General features: G+C 54.6%; 2 protein-coding genes across 2 annotated transcripts; both read left to right on the top strand.

The window, feature by feature from the left end:
* Positions 1 to 938: 938 nt before the first annotated feature.
* Positions 939 to 7,428, top strand: scaf1 (SR-related CTD-associated factor 1). The gene is given in 21 exon segments (XM_030090393.1): positions 939 to 1,111; positions 2,453 to 2,764; positions 2,797 to 2,892; positions 2,895 to 3,119; positions 3,122 to 3,772; positions 3,775 to 3,836; positions 3,839 to 4,158; positions 4,190 to 5,062; positions 5,064 to 5,214; positions 5,216 to 5,295; positions 5,297 to 5,362; positions 5,364 to 5,465; positions 5,467 to 5,649; positions 5,651 to 5,697; positions 5,700 to 6,002; positions 6,074 to 6,156; positions 6,303 to 6,407; positions 6,409 to 6,544; positions 6,547 to 6,593; positions 6,665 to 6,793; positions 6,898 to 7,428. Coding segments are annotated over 20 exon segments (4,044 nt in total). The 5' UTR covers positions 939 to 1,111; positions 2,453 to 2,538; the 3' UTR covers positions 7,057 to 7,428.
* Positions 7,429 to 9,049: 1,621 nt separating this feature from the next.
* snrnp70 (small nuclear ribonucleoprotein 70 (U1)) lies at positions 9,050 to 15,818 on the top strand. The gene is given in 11 exon segments (XM_030090392.1): positions 9,050 to 9,173; positions 9,176 to 9,198; positions 9,275 to 9,337; positions 9,995 to 10,046; positions 10,140 to 10,204; positions 10,537 to 10,599; positions 10,720 to 10,792; positions 14,386 to 14,487; positions 14,588 to 14,687; positions 14,763 to 14,898; positions 14,900 to 15,818. Coding segments are annotated over 11 exon segments (1,389 nt in total). The 5' UTR covers positions 9,050 to 9,052; the 3' UTR covers positions 15,491 to 15,818.
* Positions 15,819 to 16,682: the final 864 nt, after the last annotated feature.

Genomic DNA, 16,682 nt, shown 5'->3' with positions numbered 1-16,682 from the left:
AAATTGTGCCTCATACTTACTTTTATTAAGCCAAATTGTGTGTTGAGGGGAACTGTACTTTGTTTTGCGTGTTCTCAGCGCCTGAAGACTGCCCTGGGGGCAGAAACGTCGGGCGGCAAAACACGCGATTTAACTTTCACTTTCATTTTTGCCATATTTGCGCTCCTTATTTCAATTTGTGCCTCATACCAGCCTTTCCCCCGTGATTTTTATGATAATTCGGCCTGGTTTAATATGGCAAATAATGAGGAATGGACCGTGTTTCACTGCTGAAAGCGCCGTGGCCTGTGTGCTTTTCTGACGCTCAGCTGGAGCGCGGTGTGGAATGTTTGCTGGCGTTTCTGGAAGCAGTGCGTTAACGTGCCCAGCCCGACAATAAATAATATATATTTAAAGAAGTGACAAGGTTTTGGGGAAAAAAGTAAGGAGTATAAAGTATCAATATTTAGATTCAAAATGTAGTGAGTAAAAGTAAAAAGCTGTCAGAAAAATAAATACTTCTAAAAGTAAAAAGTACCTGAAAATTTTACTTCAGTAGAGTAACGAGGTATTTGTACTTCGTTACTTGCCATCACTGGAGATGATTAGAGTGGACTTGTGGACCCGGTTCCTCCTAGCAGGACCAGGACTCCATCCTGATGGTATTGGTGGACTATTGCTGCCGATGGGCTCCCAGTGTCTGGAAGAGTCTCATGAGATCTTCACCACTGGGAGTCCCCACGTACCTGGACTGGGATCAGGGTCATGTATGAGTCACCTGGTGTCCCAGATGTGTGAGGACTGACCCGAACACTCTCTAGGGCAAATCACCCCCTTCTTCTTTTAAAAACTCCTTTTGCTTCAGTGCTTCACCTTGTGCTCCCAACCTGCTGAACCCTGACTGTCGATGTTCCTTGACCGGGCCTGGACTCAGTTTCCCACAATGCTTTGCAGTCCGGCTTCAGGGGAAGGAAGATGGCTGCCACTGATGGAGCACGGCGCGAGCAGCGATTTTCAGACGTCTAAAACCATCCGGCGCTCCCGGTGCTCCCCGATCTGACGTGTGAGAGAGCAGGTTTCAGTTCATGTGCGCCCCGGGCTCGAACCTGACGCGGAGATCCCCGGACTGAAGGTACTCCCGCCCGCACTCCGCTGCTCCGGCTGCAGGCTAACTAGCAGGCTAGCTAGCTGGACTCCTGCTGCCGGGAGTGTTTTCGCTGTTCGAACCTCCGTTAAAGCACCAGATGTCTCCGTGAGCGCCGCGAGAAGCGGGGGGCTGCAGCCCGGTCGGTGGGCACCGGGAGAGCCGCGCACCGGGGGAGGCGTGGAGCCGGGATGCGTGAGGCTAACCGGGAGGCGTCAGCGGGATGCTAGCAGACACAAGCAGGGAGCCTGGCTCAGTGTGGGGCAGAACCAGACCTGCTCCGGCCCGGGAGCGGGCAGCTGCACGCTGCACCCCGGGAGCTGCAGCAGCTCTGCGGGACGCAGGCTCAGGTAGAGGCAGGGCCGGGTCAGGACCGGGTCAGGACCACCTCCTCCAGCCGGAGCCAGACTCAGGGCTGCTCTCTCAGCCAGCTGCAGACATGATGGTGATGATGATGATGATGATGATGATGGTGTTTAGGAAGATCACTGAGGAGCAGGTGGGAGATGTAGGTGACTTTGACAAGCATTGGAGCTTCTGGGATGGTTTGGTTCTGGGCTGACAGATGAAGAGCCTGGTTGTTCTGATCAGGACGGCTTCAGGTTCCAAACCCTCTGGGCTGTTTTCTCCCGCCTTGCTTCTTGTAGGAAGTCAGTGGAGTTCTGTACTGAAGCCAACCTGCTGCCTCCTACTCCTCTTTTCCTTTAAGCACTCAGAGCATCGGCTCCACCAAACCACAGCTTTACGGTCACCAAATCCAGCTCCACTCTGCAGGAGAGGTTTTCTGAAGCCTGGTCACAGGGTGACGGGAAGAATCACCATGATGCATCAGACAAACTCAGAGGGATGAAAATGCTTCCCGAGGACACATATAACCAGGAAAAACCACGCAGAACACCATTAGGACTCATTTCTACTTATGCACGCTGTGGTATTGATTTCCTGTTGCCATCGCGGGGCGTTGTGCAGCTCCGTGTCTCTGAACACGTGAGGCTGTGATTGAAATCGGTTTCATGCAGTCTACCTGTTGTTTTACTTGACTTTCTTCATTTTTCTTTTCACATAAATCGTGCTTGTCGGAACGCTCTTGTGTTGGTTAGCATCGCTGACATTTGCTGCCTGGAAGAAGTGTGAGTTTGATGCAGCGTGGGGATCTCTCTTCAGATGCTCCTTACTGGGGTTTGTGGAGAACAGTTTGCTGTTATTACATTTTAATTCTAATAGCAGACAGAGTGGGAACTGTGAAACTCAGACGTGAAGCTGCAGGTTGAGTCGGCCTCTGTGACCAGGATGCTTCTCAGTCTTGCACATGATGTTTTGTCTCCCCAGGTCTTCCCCTGGACCCCCTGGACCCCCTGGACCGCCTGCTTCCCGGTGCTCCACCCTCCGCCTGCAGCCGCCAGCCTTTCTGGCCCATGGACTTGATCCCAGCGCCGGGCTTCAAACGGAGGCCCGCTGCCTCCTCCTCCCCGCCGGGAGGAGCCGGGGAAGCCGCCAGGAGCCCCCCTCCTCGCTCGCCCTCCTCGTCGGGGTCGTCTCCGTCGTCCTCGCCGTCCTCGCCGCTGTCCACCTCGTCCTCGGTCTGCGGCGTCGCGGCCGGCCGGCAGAACCATGTAGCCGCCGGAGCAGAGGTGTCGAGGTGTCGTCCACGTCCCGCCTCTCTGAACACGCAGCCCAGCACCCCCCCCTCAGACCGCTAACCCCCCACACCGCCATGCAGCCCAGCGCCGACTACGACGAGGGACGACAGAGAGACATGTACGATCCCTTCATCCCACCGAGGGAGAGAAGGAGTGTCGGGGGACGGTGGAGGAGGAGGTGGAAGGGGAGAAGTACGACCCCTTTGACCCCACCGGCTCCCCCGCCTCAGACGCAGACGACGACTGTGGAACAATGGAAGTGTCCCTTAGAAATGCTTCAAGAGAGGACGATGAAGAGGAGGAGGAGGAGGAGAAGGAGGAGGAACCTCCCGACTCCACAGACGCCCTGAGCGAAGCCCCCCCCCCTGCCTGCCCGCCCCGCTGCCTCTGAGGAGGAGGGTGGACTGCTCGGCCCGGGCTGGGGGGAGGCGGGAGAACGACTCGGAGCACTCGGAGATCGAGGAGGGGGAGATCGTGGGGGCCGCCGACAGAGACCCCAACAAGAAGCGTTCTGCCGAGGACGGCCTGGCCCTCAACTCCCCCAGCGTCACCTTCTTCGGCTCCAAACCCGAGCGCATCCTGCGCGTGCTGGACGGCGACGGGTTCGTGTCGGTGTGCACCGAGGGCAGCTGGGAGGCGGAGCGGGAGCTGGAGGACGAGCCCGTGGTGGGAGTGGAGGACCTGAGGAGAAAGCTGGTCAGCAGGAGGAAGGAGAGGTACCTCTCCTTCCCTGCTTCCTCTCCTCTCTCTCCTCAGCCGCCGCCGCCCGCCCCTCATCCCCCGGCCTCCGCTTCCTCCTCCCCCCTCACGCCTCCCGCTGAACAAGGCGGCAAGAGCCGCAAGTCCTCCAAAAGCTCCAAAGACCGAGACCAACGGAAGAGCAAAGAGAGGAAGGTCGGGGACAAGGAGTCCCGGCGGAAGAAGAGGAGGAAGGACAAGGAGGGGCTTCCGGAGAAGAGCAAGGAAAAGGAGCGAAGCCACAAAGCCGGGAAGGACACGAAGGAGAGAGGAGCAGCAGGAGCAGCAGCCGCAAGAGGAAGAAGAGACGGCACAGCAGCCCCGAGGCGTCCCGGTCCGCCACCTCCTCCGCCAGAGGACGACGTCACGACGCTCCTTCTCCAGCCTGTCAGAGGAAAGACACAGAGACAGGGACAGAGACCAGGACCGGGACAGACACAAAGACAGGGACCGGGACCGGGACCGGGGCAGAGACCGAGACCGAGACCGAGACCGAGACCGAGAGAAGGAGCAGAGTCGCACCAGCAGCCATCGAAGAGAGGACCGCGACGGAGACTCCGGCTCCAGGAAGCGGGAGCGGGAGCGGCGGGGGCGGGGCCGCTCCAGCAGCCGGGAGCAGGGCGCCGCCAAGAGGGCCAAGAGCAGCCACGAGAAGCGGCGGCGACCGCGACCGGACCCGAGCGGGACCGGAGCGGGAGCGGGACCGGGAGCGGGAGCGGCGGAGGGACGGGCGTCCCGTCGTCCCTCCGTCCATCCAGGACCTCAACGGCGCCGACCTCTTCGCCATCAAGCGAACCATCACCGTCACCACCACGACCACCACCACCACCGTGCCCGGCTCCCCCCGCCTCGCCCCCGCCTCGCCCTGCCGGCCCGCCCCGGACGCCGACAAGCCCCACAAGAGGAAGAAGAAGAGGAAGTGGCACTCAGGCGGAGAGGAGGAGGAGGAGGAGCGGCGGCGGCGGAGCGGCGCCAGCCGGTCGCAGTCCCTCTCGCCTCCCAGGTACCACAGCTACGAGTCCGACCGCTACTCCGACAAGCTGGAGATCGACGTCCTGTCTCTGGACGGCGAGGCTCTGGACTCCGACTACCCGTCTCTGGAAGACACGCCTCCCGCCGCCCTGCCTCCGGAGCCGGTCGTCCCCAGCCCCAAAAGTAAAGCCGCCTCCAAGACCGGGCAGCATCATCCCAAAAAGAAGTCCCGCACGCTGAAGAAGATGGTGGCGTCCGAATCCTCCTCCTCCTCTTCGAATCGGACTAAAAGCAAATGCCTTTCCTCTCTGACGGTGACTTCGGGCTCCGCCGCCGTCCCACCCGGCCTCCAGTCCACGAAGAGGGCCAGGAAAGCGGGGAAGGAGAAGGAGCGGGACAAAGGCGGCAGGAAGGAGGTGAGCCGCACGGGCAAGTCCAAGAAGGAGGGCGGAGCCGGCCGGAAGGGCAAGCTGCAGTCCAAAGTGTCGGTGCTGGTCCGCGAGGGCGTGAGCAGCACCACGGGGGCCGCCGTCGGCTCCGGGAAGCTGGGGATGGACCTGCTGGGGCCCGGCGGGGCGGGCGCCGGCGCCGGGCTCGGTGGTGGGCGGGTCCATCGCCGTGGTGTTCTGCAGGGACAATGAGAGCAGGTCTCCGTTCCTCAAGCCGTGCGCCGAGCCGCTGTCTCTCGGCGGCCGCGGTAAAGAGCTGAGCGCTCTGGGGAAGCGGTCTGGCCGCTCCGCCGCCGCCGCCATCTTTAGCCAGTCCCGCCGGACTGAAGGCCAAGAAGGCCAAACCCAGCTCCATCACCTCCACCTCGTCCTCCCTCCTCCCCCTCCTCTTCCCTCGCCACCAAGCGCCGCCGCCGCCTGGCCAAGAAGACCAGGGAGAAGGGGGGCCTCGGCGCTGGCCGCAGGAGACGGCCAATCGAAGGGCACGCCCGACGGCTGGACCGCGGCTGCCGTGGACGTCCAGTCTGGAGTCGGAGACGGCGGGGTCCGTCAGTCCTCATCCTGGCCCAGTTGGACCCCCTCCCTGTTCGTCCTCCTCCTCCTCTCCTCTCGTCCACCAGCGTGCTCCCCCCTCCTCCTCGCCGCCGCACACCCCTCCACCATCCGCCGCCCCTCTGAGGGACGCCAGAGAGTCCTCCCCCGACTCTCAGACCGTGGACAGCAGCTGCAACCCCCGATCCCTCTTTCCTGGGGGACTGTCCCACTCAGACCAGCCCCCCCCGCCCACGTCCAGTCCGTCCAGCCTGTCCACCCCGCAGGGCGCGGGACTCGGCAACGCCTTGTCCACGCCCGCCGCCAAGCCCCCGCCTCCGGACGACACCCCCAAGTCGCTGGCCTCGCCCCCCTGCTCGTCCTCCTCGGCCCTCTCTCTGCCTCTGTCTTCATCCGACCCCTCCTCGTCCTCCTCCGTGTCCTCCTCGTCTGCCACCAAGCCCCTGCCCCCCCGCCGCCCCCGCCGCCCCCCCCCGCCCTGGAGTCTGCAGACGGGAGTGGACTGCACCACCGGAGGCGTCCTGGCATGTGAGTACCTGCTCGGCGGCTCCTGGGGGATGTTTCTGTGTTGTTCTAATGTCCTGGTGGGTTTCCCTCAGTGACCGCCCTGCTCTTCAAAATGGAGGAAGCCAACATCGCCAGTCGAGCCAAAGCACAGGAGTTCATCCAGGCTACGAGCCAGGTGACGCTCCCTCCGCTGCACTCTGCCTTCACTGTCCTAAAACGCTCTGCAGCCTTCAGGCTGATGCTTCTCTCTTCCACCTGGTTCTGTGCTTGATCGGGGTGAAGTGCCGACGGCGCCGTGACGTCTCGTTTCTCCCCCCGCAGATCCTGTCGCAGGCCAATCAGAGCCAGTCTCAGCAGCTGCCCCCGCCGTCCTCCGCCTCCTCCTCGTCCTCCTCCTCTCAGATCCCTCCCCCTCCGTCCCTGCCGCCCCCCCCCCGGGCTGAGTCCGGCTCAGTTCCTCCTCCACGGCTCGCTGCCGCCGGCTCACCTGCACGCCTCCATGGGCGGCGTGTGTGCGCAGACCCCGCCCCCCATGCTGCCGCCGGGGCTGTCGGGGCTGGGCGGGGCTCGGGCGACTCCGGCTGGGACGGCGAGAGCAAAGACCCCGATAAGGTGAGGCGAGCGGCTCAGAGTGAGGGCTGCGAGCCGCGGGTCTCCTCTAACGCCTGCGCTTTGTCGTTCAGTACCTGAAGAAGCTGCACACGCAGGAGCGAGCGGTGGAGGAGGTGAAGCTCGCCATCAAGCCGTACTATCAGCGCAAAGACATCAACAAGGACGAATACAAGGACATCCTGAGGAAAGCCGTGCACAAGGTGAGGCGGGGGGCTCGGATTTTCCTTCAAAATAAAATACATGATGTCTGTGTCTGATACAGTTTTCAAACTGAACAAACATAAATCTGTCTTCTCCGTTTCAGATCTGCCACAGTCGCACCGGAGAAATCAACCCGGTCAAAGTCAGCAACCTGGTCAAGCTGTACGTGCAGCGCTACAAATACTTCCGGAAACACGGCCGCAAGATGGACGAGGAGGAGCGGGAGGACCGGGAGCCGGGCCCTCTGCACTCCTCCTCCTGATCGGACACTCTGCTTTTTTAATATATATAAAATGAATATATTCCCAGCACCCAGTGCTCCAGACGCGAGCCGCTCGTTCGTTTTCTTCTCCTTCTGACTGTAAATACGTCTCCACACTCCACAAAACAGGCCTGCAATAAACACAACCTGTGTTCACACACATCCAACAGCTGAACTGTGACTGAACGAGTGCACACACACTCCTCCGTGTGTCTGTGTGTAAGTGTGTGTGTGTGTGTGTGTGTGTGCTGTGAGCTGATCGTCTGCATTTCGCCTCTCAGTCCTCCCCTGTGTATTGTGTGTGCATGTGTTACGCAGGTTGAAGAAGTTGCTAAATCTCTTTATTAAAACGACCAACGGTATAAAAGTTCATGCGATTTCTTCAGTTTGCTTCTGTTTGTGCTCTCTTCATTGGTCTGTAACATTCTGACACCAGTCCTGCAGGGGGCGTTGACGAACCCTGATCTGCTCAAGTTAAAGGATTTTGAGACTGCATTTCCACAAGTCAAAGAAAGCAGAACTGCTTTTATTCTGAAAGCTCCTGCTTAATGTCAGTATAAGGAACTTTTTTAAATTCTCATGGTCTAAAGGAAATATAGCAGGAATGTATAGCTGACATTCTTCCACAGTTTAGAGTCAAAACTGAAGAATGTATCAGCATGTTGTTAATCAAACCCAATAATTGTTTATTTGAAAGCCCTCACAATGACAGGAGTTCTGAGCATTAACTTGATAAAAAAGGAAAACAATTTTTTATCACAGTTATTTGAGGGTAGGATTTTTCCGCAGTCGATGTGCTTGTAAAATCAGAATTTAGATGAAAAATGTTTCCAAATGAACAAAAACACCCACACTGACGCCCGAAGGTTAGAAAAATTGATGCAGTAAACTTCTGTGCCGCGAATTTATGAATGGATGTGGGCGTGGCCCGCTCGTGCTTTCTTCTTCCGGTTTACGTCCGCTGTCACGGGTTTACGTCCACCCGCCATTTTCTTTCTCAGGAAGCCGAACACGTTCAGCAGCGACTCTTCTCGCGTCGATAAAATACAAGCTTTTTAAAAGTTTTCAGCTGTTTTTTCTGCCCGAGCGAGTTGGTCCAGCAGACCCGTGTGAACCGTCCGCCTGTTTTTCCAGTCCATGGTTTAAGTTTCAGCCCGCCCTGGAGGAGACAAGGTGAGGCTCCTTGTTAGCATCGTTAGCTCGGTGGCTAACTCGCTGTGTTTCGTTTAGGTCTAAAGTGAGAGGCACTTTATTGGATTTATAGCAAGCAGACTTCACCACTCACCGACCAAATCCACCCTCGCAGTCGTCTGTGCGTTTTCTGTAGTGTTTGTGAGTGAGGGAATAAAATGCACAATAGGGGAAGTCGAGTCAACATAAGCTAACTATGTAGCATGCTAACAGTTCCGCTAGCCTCGGGCTGCCCTTTACCGTGCCTGCACGATTTATCTTCAACATTCTCTCTTATTTACCTAGAAAGATTGCACCAAAACATCTGTGGGGTTTTTAGACAATGTTGATAAGCAGATTAGATCCCACAGTCTGACCAGCGTTTCAATTCCTTATTGAATCTGTGATATTAAGAAAGTCCACTCCGATTCCTCCAGGTAACCACAGAATGAACAGATTTTGTTTTAAACATTCATGCTTTGCACGTTAACATTTTCTAATCAAAGGTAGACATGCTGCATGTTTCTTGACCATGATTCACATCATGATCACAATAATTTCCTCAAACCTGGTGGCAACAGGCCAGAACTAAAAAGCAACAGAGAACCAAACCTCAAACAAACATGGTTTAAAATCAGAACATCCAGTTTTATCTTGTTACAAAAGGGGAGCAGTGTAATTTTGAAATTCCAAAGCGGAGATGTTGGCATGTACGAAAATGATGACAGCCCTCTGGAACATCCTCTCATGTAACGTCTTTTCACTGGTCCTCATGGTGCTTGCTTGATACTAAATGGCTTGGTGCGCTACTTTGTTCAGGTGAAAGATGACACAGTTTCTTCCTCCGAACCTGCTCGCCCTGTTCGCCCCGCGGGACCCCATCCCCTTCCTCCCCCAGCTGGAGAAGCTGCCCCATGAGAAGCATCATAACCAGCCCTACAGTGGCATCGCCCCTTCATCAGGCACTTCGAGGTGAGCGCCTGCTCCGTTCTCCGGTTAGCCTTCTTACCGTGGCGCGTTTGTTTATTTAGCCTGTGTGTGTTCCCAGGATCCCAGAGATGCTCCTCCACCGCCACGAGCAGAAACCCGCGAGGAGCGGCTGGAAAGAAAGGTGAGGAGACATTAATTACACCATTTTGAGGAGTTAACACACATCAGCACAGTAAAGGTTTATTTTCATTATCTGTGCACATTTCCCACCACCTCCAGATCTTCTTGCTGTAACTGTCCATTTCTTCATTTTTCAACTCGGTCCGAAACACTTCTAATTAAGTTGGACTCCATTTGTTCCCTAATTTTGTTGCTGACTTCTTTAATGTTGGCAGTAGTTCCACCACGGAGCTTTCCTCCTCTGAGTTTTGCTTCTATCTTCAGAGAATCAAGTGTGGATTGAAGTGGGGCTGCTGCTCCATCCTGAGTGGGGTTAATGCTAAACGACTGCTTTCCATTGGATCCACTTATGGAAGTAAAGTAAATATTGGATTATTTGCTAAAGATTAGTCTGACAGACATCTGCTGTATATGGATTTCTTCCCAGGTGCAGTGAAGTCAGCTGATGTAAATTCAGACCATATCATGAGGTGGTCTCAGAGTTAGTCTGTACTTGCAGTCGCTGTCTGTCAGGGTTCGTTTCTCGAGGGTGATGTCTTGAGAGGTGTGTTGTTGGCTCTCTGGGCTGCAGGTGGGTCAGCCCTCCGGTTCCTGACCTGCTCGCATGACCCAGCTGTTGTCTGTGACTGCAGAGGTTTCACTTGTCTTCCTTTTGCAGAGGCGAGAGAAGATTGAGAGGAGGCAGGCCGATGAGACAGAGCTCAAGCTTTGTAAGTCCGCCACATTTTGAAGACTTCACTCTGTATCTGCTGTATTGGTTCAAATTGACCCCGTTTTTTTTTTTCCCCCTCTCTTGATTCCAGGGGATCCCCATAATGACCCCAACGCTCAAGGAGATGCCTTCAAGACGCTGTTTGTTGCTCGAGTGGTCAGTTTGCTGACATACGACCATTTTTACCTCCAGCACTGCACTCATGCAGAGAGACGTTCCCTCATCAGAATTCTAGCTTCTAAATATTCTTTGATTTGTTTAATTTAACAAACGGCTTCAAACTGGACCTGATTAGCAGAAACTATGACGTGTTTGGGAACAGTTTAGAAAATGTTAGACCGCTAATTCAGCAGAACTCTGACGCTACTCATCAGTTAGTCGCCAATGCTTTTAAAGATTTTGCATGAGTCGCGTGTGAAAGGAGGGAGATCCTCCCCCGCTGCTGTGCGGTCATCAGAACCAGTAACTGAACTGTGTCCGTCCTGCAGAACTACGACACCACCGAGTCGAAGCTTCGCCGTGAGTTCGAGGTGTACGGCCCCATCAGACGGGTACGTTCAGCCGCCGAACCCTGAAAACCGTCAGAATGTCACCAAGAGAGTAGAGATGGACACGTTCAGGAATATTCCCTTCGGTGTGTAGTTGATTTGTGCTGCGTGTGTGTGTTGCAGATTTACATAGTGTACAACAAGAGGACGGGGAAGCCTCGGGGCTATGCCTTCATTGAGTACATGAACATGCACTGAACCTGACCTGACTGACCTTTCCTTTTCTCTGTGTGTGTGTTTTTGTGCGTGTGTGTGTGTGTGTTCAGTCTGAACGCTCACATTCAAGATGGAGCCTCAGTCGAACCCACATCCCTGTTGTTCCCGTGTGTTTGTGTGTGTGTGTGAGCGAGAGAGAGAGACTGTTCTGTACTGTGACTGATGCCAGGGTGGAATGGGTGGCGCTTCACGTGTGTGAGGCATGCTGGGTAAGTGGGAGGAGCCAGAGGGAGAGCTTTGTGTTGGATGTGTGGAGCTGAACATGTCGGCCCGTCACAGGGCTCATTGTCTTTTAACTGTCAGGCGTGGTAGCTCGGTGGAGAGCAGCTCCGCCGGTCGGACTCTCATGGTAAGCAGCAGGAGCTGAGTGAGGGGGGGTCCACATGTGTCCACGCCCACTGACTGTGTGACTTGGTGCGCAAGTAGATTGTCTACATTTCCATTGGTGGTCCTCAACCCTGGTCGTGGCGAGATGAGTTTAACCCTTTATTGGACAGCTGACGGTTTGATCGGATGAGAACTTCTCTCATTCATGTCAGTATTAAAACCTTTCTGTTCCACTTAGAGCAAAAGTTCCTCAGAAAACAAGAGGTGATAGACTTTATCTGAAATGCCACATTGTTTCAGGACAGTCGAGGCTTATTGACTTCTTATAGCCCCACAATGAAAACATTTCAGAGCTGAAAATCATGAAACAGGTGCATTTTTTGTCAGTCTTACTCTTTCCTCCTGAAGTTTTTAACAGAAGTCAGTGGTGCCTCGTGTTAACTTACATGGCATATCAAATTTTCACTTTAATGGCAGCTTTTTCTTTTAATTGATCAGTTATATGGACTCATTACACTTTACTCTTGTTTAGGGTAAAGGAGTGACGTCTCCAGAGTGCTCTCTAAAGGGTTAACGGCCACACACTGCTCGGTGGTTTGAGTGCGCAGTGTGTCGCTCTGAGTGTTTTTGGCAGAGCGGGCGGCTCCTCAGGACCAGAGTTGCTGAATCACAGCTGTGTAGTGACAGCAGGGGGTGGACTGAGGGGGGATGGGGCTAAACGCTATATTAACTGTGTGTTGTTCTCATTGCCACTGCAGCCGCCAATCTGTGATGGCTATTGGCCAGAGCTGGCTGGCAGATGATGATGGTTATGATACATCTACACCCTACTACCACAGCTCAGTATATGGTTGGTATAATGGGTTTGTATGATGGGTAAGATTTCTTTCCACCCTCCATCTCCTACATAGGGACGAGGCGATACGTTCAATGGGTAAAGCATCTCAATGCAGGCCCCAAAACAGAGTCCTGGTGGAATTCCAGCCACTTGCTCCTTGGGCTTTGACCATTGAACGCAGCCTTGATCACTAGTCTGACGAACAGCTGCCCAGTGATTCTGCCCTTTGTGTTAAAGCCACCTCATGCTACTCGGGGCACGTTGGCACCGGGTCAGATCCAGACGGCGTGGAGCTGGAAACGTTGAGGTTCTTTAAAATCAAGCGTCATGAGACCGATGGTGACGATCGCTCCGTATTCTTAAATGTGAAAGGCAGATTGAAGATCTGCAGCGTGTGAGCATCAAGTGTTTAAACCAGCGACAGGTCCGCAAAGTTACAGACGAGGCGACCAGAAACTTTCTTCACTTCCACGGTTGTTTTACTCCAATATTTAATGTGGCGAAAACATGAGTTTAGATCATAACTTTTCATTTCCTTTTTGTTTTTCTAGCAGATTCAGCACATGGCTGAAAATAATCATTAAAATCCAGAAAGTCTACCTATTTGATCAGAAGGGCTGATCAGTCTGAGCTGGCTTTAATAGAAAAGGCTGATGAGGGGAACTCTTGGTAATGTTGCTCCGGGCTACTCATACATTTACAACATAATTAATTGGAGACTCACTGAATCTTCAGATATCAAAGCACTAGTTGAGAGGTCTGCAACCAGCAGCTCTGGAGCCACTCCAAGGCTCCAGTAAACTGCTGAGTTTAGATCCAAATAAAGGCACAGAGAGTTTCAGTGACAGCCTGCTAGCACCAAGAGGAGAGAACAGCTGGAAGAGGACAAAAACGGTCAAATGGCGAGTAAAGGTTAAAGAAAAACGAAGGTAGAACGAGCTCACACGGCTAAAAACAGCTTAAACCAAAGTAAAACAAGTGTTGAAATAGATGAAATCACTGGAAAAGGGAACAAACTCCTGAACTTTACTATATTTTTGTACATACTTTCAACTTGAGGATTGTTTTTTTTTTTGATGAGTATAAATGAACCCTGTGTTCAGTGGCTCCAGCCGAGCTGGACGCCTGGACAGGTTGCAGACCTCTGTAGCAGCTCAGTGTCAGATGTGAGTGTGAGGAACACGACTCCATTGAGGGCGGCGGGCCGACGGTCCGGCCCCCCGTAGCAGAGGAAGCCCCACGCTCCGTCTGTTCTGTCTCCATTGACCTCTCTGCTTTTTGTTCTGTTTGTTCTTTTCACCTGGTGTGTTTTGGTAGGACTGGTGGGGGTTTGGTAAGGCCCTGTCATTGGAGGGGTTGCTGCTGAGTGAGTCCAGGGAGTGGGGGGGGGGGGCGGGGGGGTTCCGGTAAGGCCCCCGGTAGAGCTGTGGTGACAGCGCTGTGGCGAGCAGGTAGAGACGTGTGCCCGTCGGGGACAGAATGGTAAGAGCAGCCACTGTTCGGTGGGGGGGGGGTGTCTGACAGGGGCTGGTAAGGCCCTGGACGGGGAGGTGTGTGTCCCTGTGGGAGCGGTCAGGACAAGCCCCCCCGGATCGGAGTGTGTGCTGGAATGGGCTCAGGTGTGGGACGGTCTGAATGCACTCCATGACTGCTGCTGGGAGCTTCATGTTCTTTCCTCTTGAGCACCACACACACCACACACACACACACACACACACACTGCAGTCACAGGGGTCCAGTGAGGGTCGGACCAGCTGCTCCTCACTGGTCCTCTGAGACACCGCCACTGAGCAAGGCAGCTGCATCCTAACAAAGACCCTCTGTTTGTTTGACTTCTGCTGTGGTAACGACACATGCTCTCATTACAAACATGAAAATGTGTCTGAACGCTGAGCATTTAGGATTTAGTAGCACTCTAAACTCAGAGATTCATCAGTTCTCGGGTCTCTGGGAGGCCAAACTGATTAACGGCCCTGAAGTGGAGCCAGAGAGACTGGAAACAGTCGCTCTTTATCTTTTGGAGAGTAAAGTCTGAGTTTTTAACCAGATGATTACGTGGCAGACGACACATGAGCAGGTCAGCTGATATCATGGTCCAGATTAAATGATCCATATAGACTCCGTCTCCAGCTTTGACAGACTGGTAGAAGGCGGAGGTCAGAGGGCGTGAGAGCTGCTGCAGCAGAGCATGTAGAGCGGTTAGCCGCTGCGGTCTTATTAAACGTGTCAATCAGTCGTCGGGTGGAAGGAAGTCTACTCCCGTTATCCCTCGGCTTTTACCCAGAGAGCAGCCATCTCGGCCTCGCCTGCTCCTGGTCAGTATGATGAAGCACCGTCTGTTTGCTTGGCCACACGGATGCAGCCGCCGCCGCCTCACGGCCGTCTTCCCTCTGCCCGTTCCTCCCCAGCCGCCTACAAGCACGCCGACGGCAAGAAGATCGACGGCAGGAGGGTGCTGGTGGACGTGGAGCGAGGACGCACCGTCAAGGGATGGCATCCCCGCAGGCTGGGTCAGCTGATCAGTCCTCACCTCAACACACACACACAGCTGGCTTCCCCTCCCGGTGGAGCTTCAGTGTGACTGTGTAGTGACCTTTGACCTGTGTGCAGGTGGAGGCCTGGGAGGAACCCGGAGAGGAGGAGCCGACGTCAACATCAAGCACTCTGGACGAGACGACGCTTCACGCTACGACGACCGTCCTCTGGGGGGGTGAGGACGCCACACACCGCCTGTCTGTCTAAGTGTGTGTGCGCATGTGTCTCACGGTGTGTTTTCCTCCCGCAGTGGTGACCGGGATCGTGGCGAGCGGCGGGAGCGGAGCCGGGAGCGCGACAGGGACAAGGACCGGGAGCGCCGCAGGACCAGATCCCGTGAGCGGCGGCGCCGCACCCGCTCCAGAGAGAGAGAGGGACCGGGAAAGGCAGGTGGCGCCCGGGGAGGACGGCACGCCCAGCAGCCGGCGCCGGGAGAGGGAGCGGGAGCGGGCGCCGGTGGCGGGCAGCAGGAGCAGGGAGAGGAGTCGGGACCGCAAGAGGAGGACAGGAGCCGAGACCGCAAGAGGACAGGGACAGGGCCAAGGGCCGGACGGGGAGGAGGCGGGCCCCGGAGACGGAGCCCCCGACGGCGGGGACAGGATGCTGGAGGAGCACGAGGGGGAGGCGGGGGAGGGCGGGGACGAGCGTAGAGACAAGGACAGGGAGAGGGACAGGGACAGGCGGCGCAGCCACAGGGACAGGGACCGGCGCAGAGGGGACCGGGACAGGGACCGGGAGCACAAGAGGGAGCGCGGGGATAGGGAGCGGGGCGAGCGACGGGAGGAGCGCCACGGACCCCCGCGAGACGACGCGCCCCCCCAGGACGACGGGGGCCCCGAGGACGACGGAGCGGCGCCGCCCAGCATGGAGGAGTACAGTCAGGACGGGATGATGGACCAGCAGTCCCTCCCGTCGGGAGACGGCTACGGCTCCGGGGAGAACGGCTACAAGGTGGAGGCCGCAGGAGATGAGTATTGAGACGCCCCTCCCCCGACTGAAGACCCCCACACACACAAATAAGTTGTCTGTTGTACCTTGACCCCACCCTCACTCTGTTGGCCCGGCTGGCTTCCTGTCTGTCCCCCGGGTCAACACTCAGTAGGACTGTAACGCTCATTCTGGCCCTGCAGTAAAGTTTAGTGTGAAAGAATGTGAAGCTGAAGGAACCGTAGTAACTGACAGGTGAGGACTCTTCACGCTCCTTAATCTGGATCTGTTTTTTTTTTTTGTTTGTTTTTTTTAATTTGATGGGCTGTTTGTATGTTAGATTTGCAGGTTCATTTAATAAAGATGTGACTCAAAGCCACAGCTGCTCTCTGCTCTTTATTTCACACCACCTTTTACTCTTTAAACACTCTGGAGTGTCACAGTAACCATGTCGTCACACTGTCGGTCTGTTCCGAAGCCTGCAGCCACATGTGGTTCCATATGGCTTCAAAGTTAAAACGACCACTGAAGGCTTTAAATAATCTATCAACTCACTTTTAGAAAAAAAAATCTAACTGAAAATGAAATCTGAAGTGAAGAACTGAGGCTAAAATGACTTCTGAGGCTATGAATGTTTGATTAAACCAGAAAGTTTTCTAATGTTCTTTTGGTTTTGTTTTACAATCATTACCCATCAGATTATAATAGAAAACTTAATTTTTCCAATTTCATTCAAACGTATATTTTACATTTACTGGAAATGAATGGGAACATATGCATTAAAAAAAAAGGTTCAACATTTTGACCGAAAAGTTCTGAAAATGTTGAAACGAAACTGTTCAAATGTATTTTCCCCCTTCTACAGGAGGCCCAAATGTTCTCAATTCAGATAACTCATAAGAAAATAATGATCTATCGGTGAGAGATTTTTACCCTTCTGTGAACCAATACACCGAAGCTGAACATCAATTCAATTGAGTTCAGCTTTAAATCAAATCAAGAGCTTGAGTTAAAACTTCAACACGTTTTTGACAAACACGACTGATTTCCATCCATCCATTTTCCATGGCTTATCTGGGCCGTGGGGACAGCAGTCTAACAATAATAATAATGCATTGGTTTTATAGGACACTCGAAGACGCTTCACATTGCGTTATTCATTCTGTGGTGGTAAGCTACTACTGTAGCCACAGCTGCCCTGGGGTAGACTGACAGAGGCGAGGCTGCCAGTCTGCACCATCGG

This window comes from Salarias fasciatus, chromosome 4 (genome assembly GCF_902148845.1).
Source record: "Salarias fasciatus chromosome 4, fSalaFa1.1, whole genome shotgun sequence".
Classification (NCBI taxonomy): domain Eukaryota; kingdom Metazoa; phylum Chordata; class Actinopteri; order Blenniiformes; family Blenniidae; genus Salarias; species Salarias fasciatus.
The sequence above is the reverse complement of the archived record's forward strand: the minus strand, read 5'-3'. Positions and strand labels throughout refer to the sequence as shown.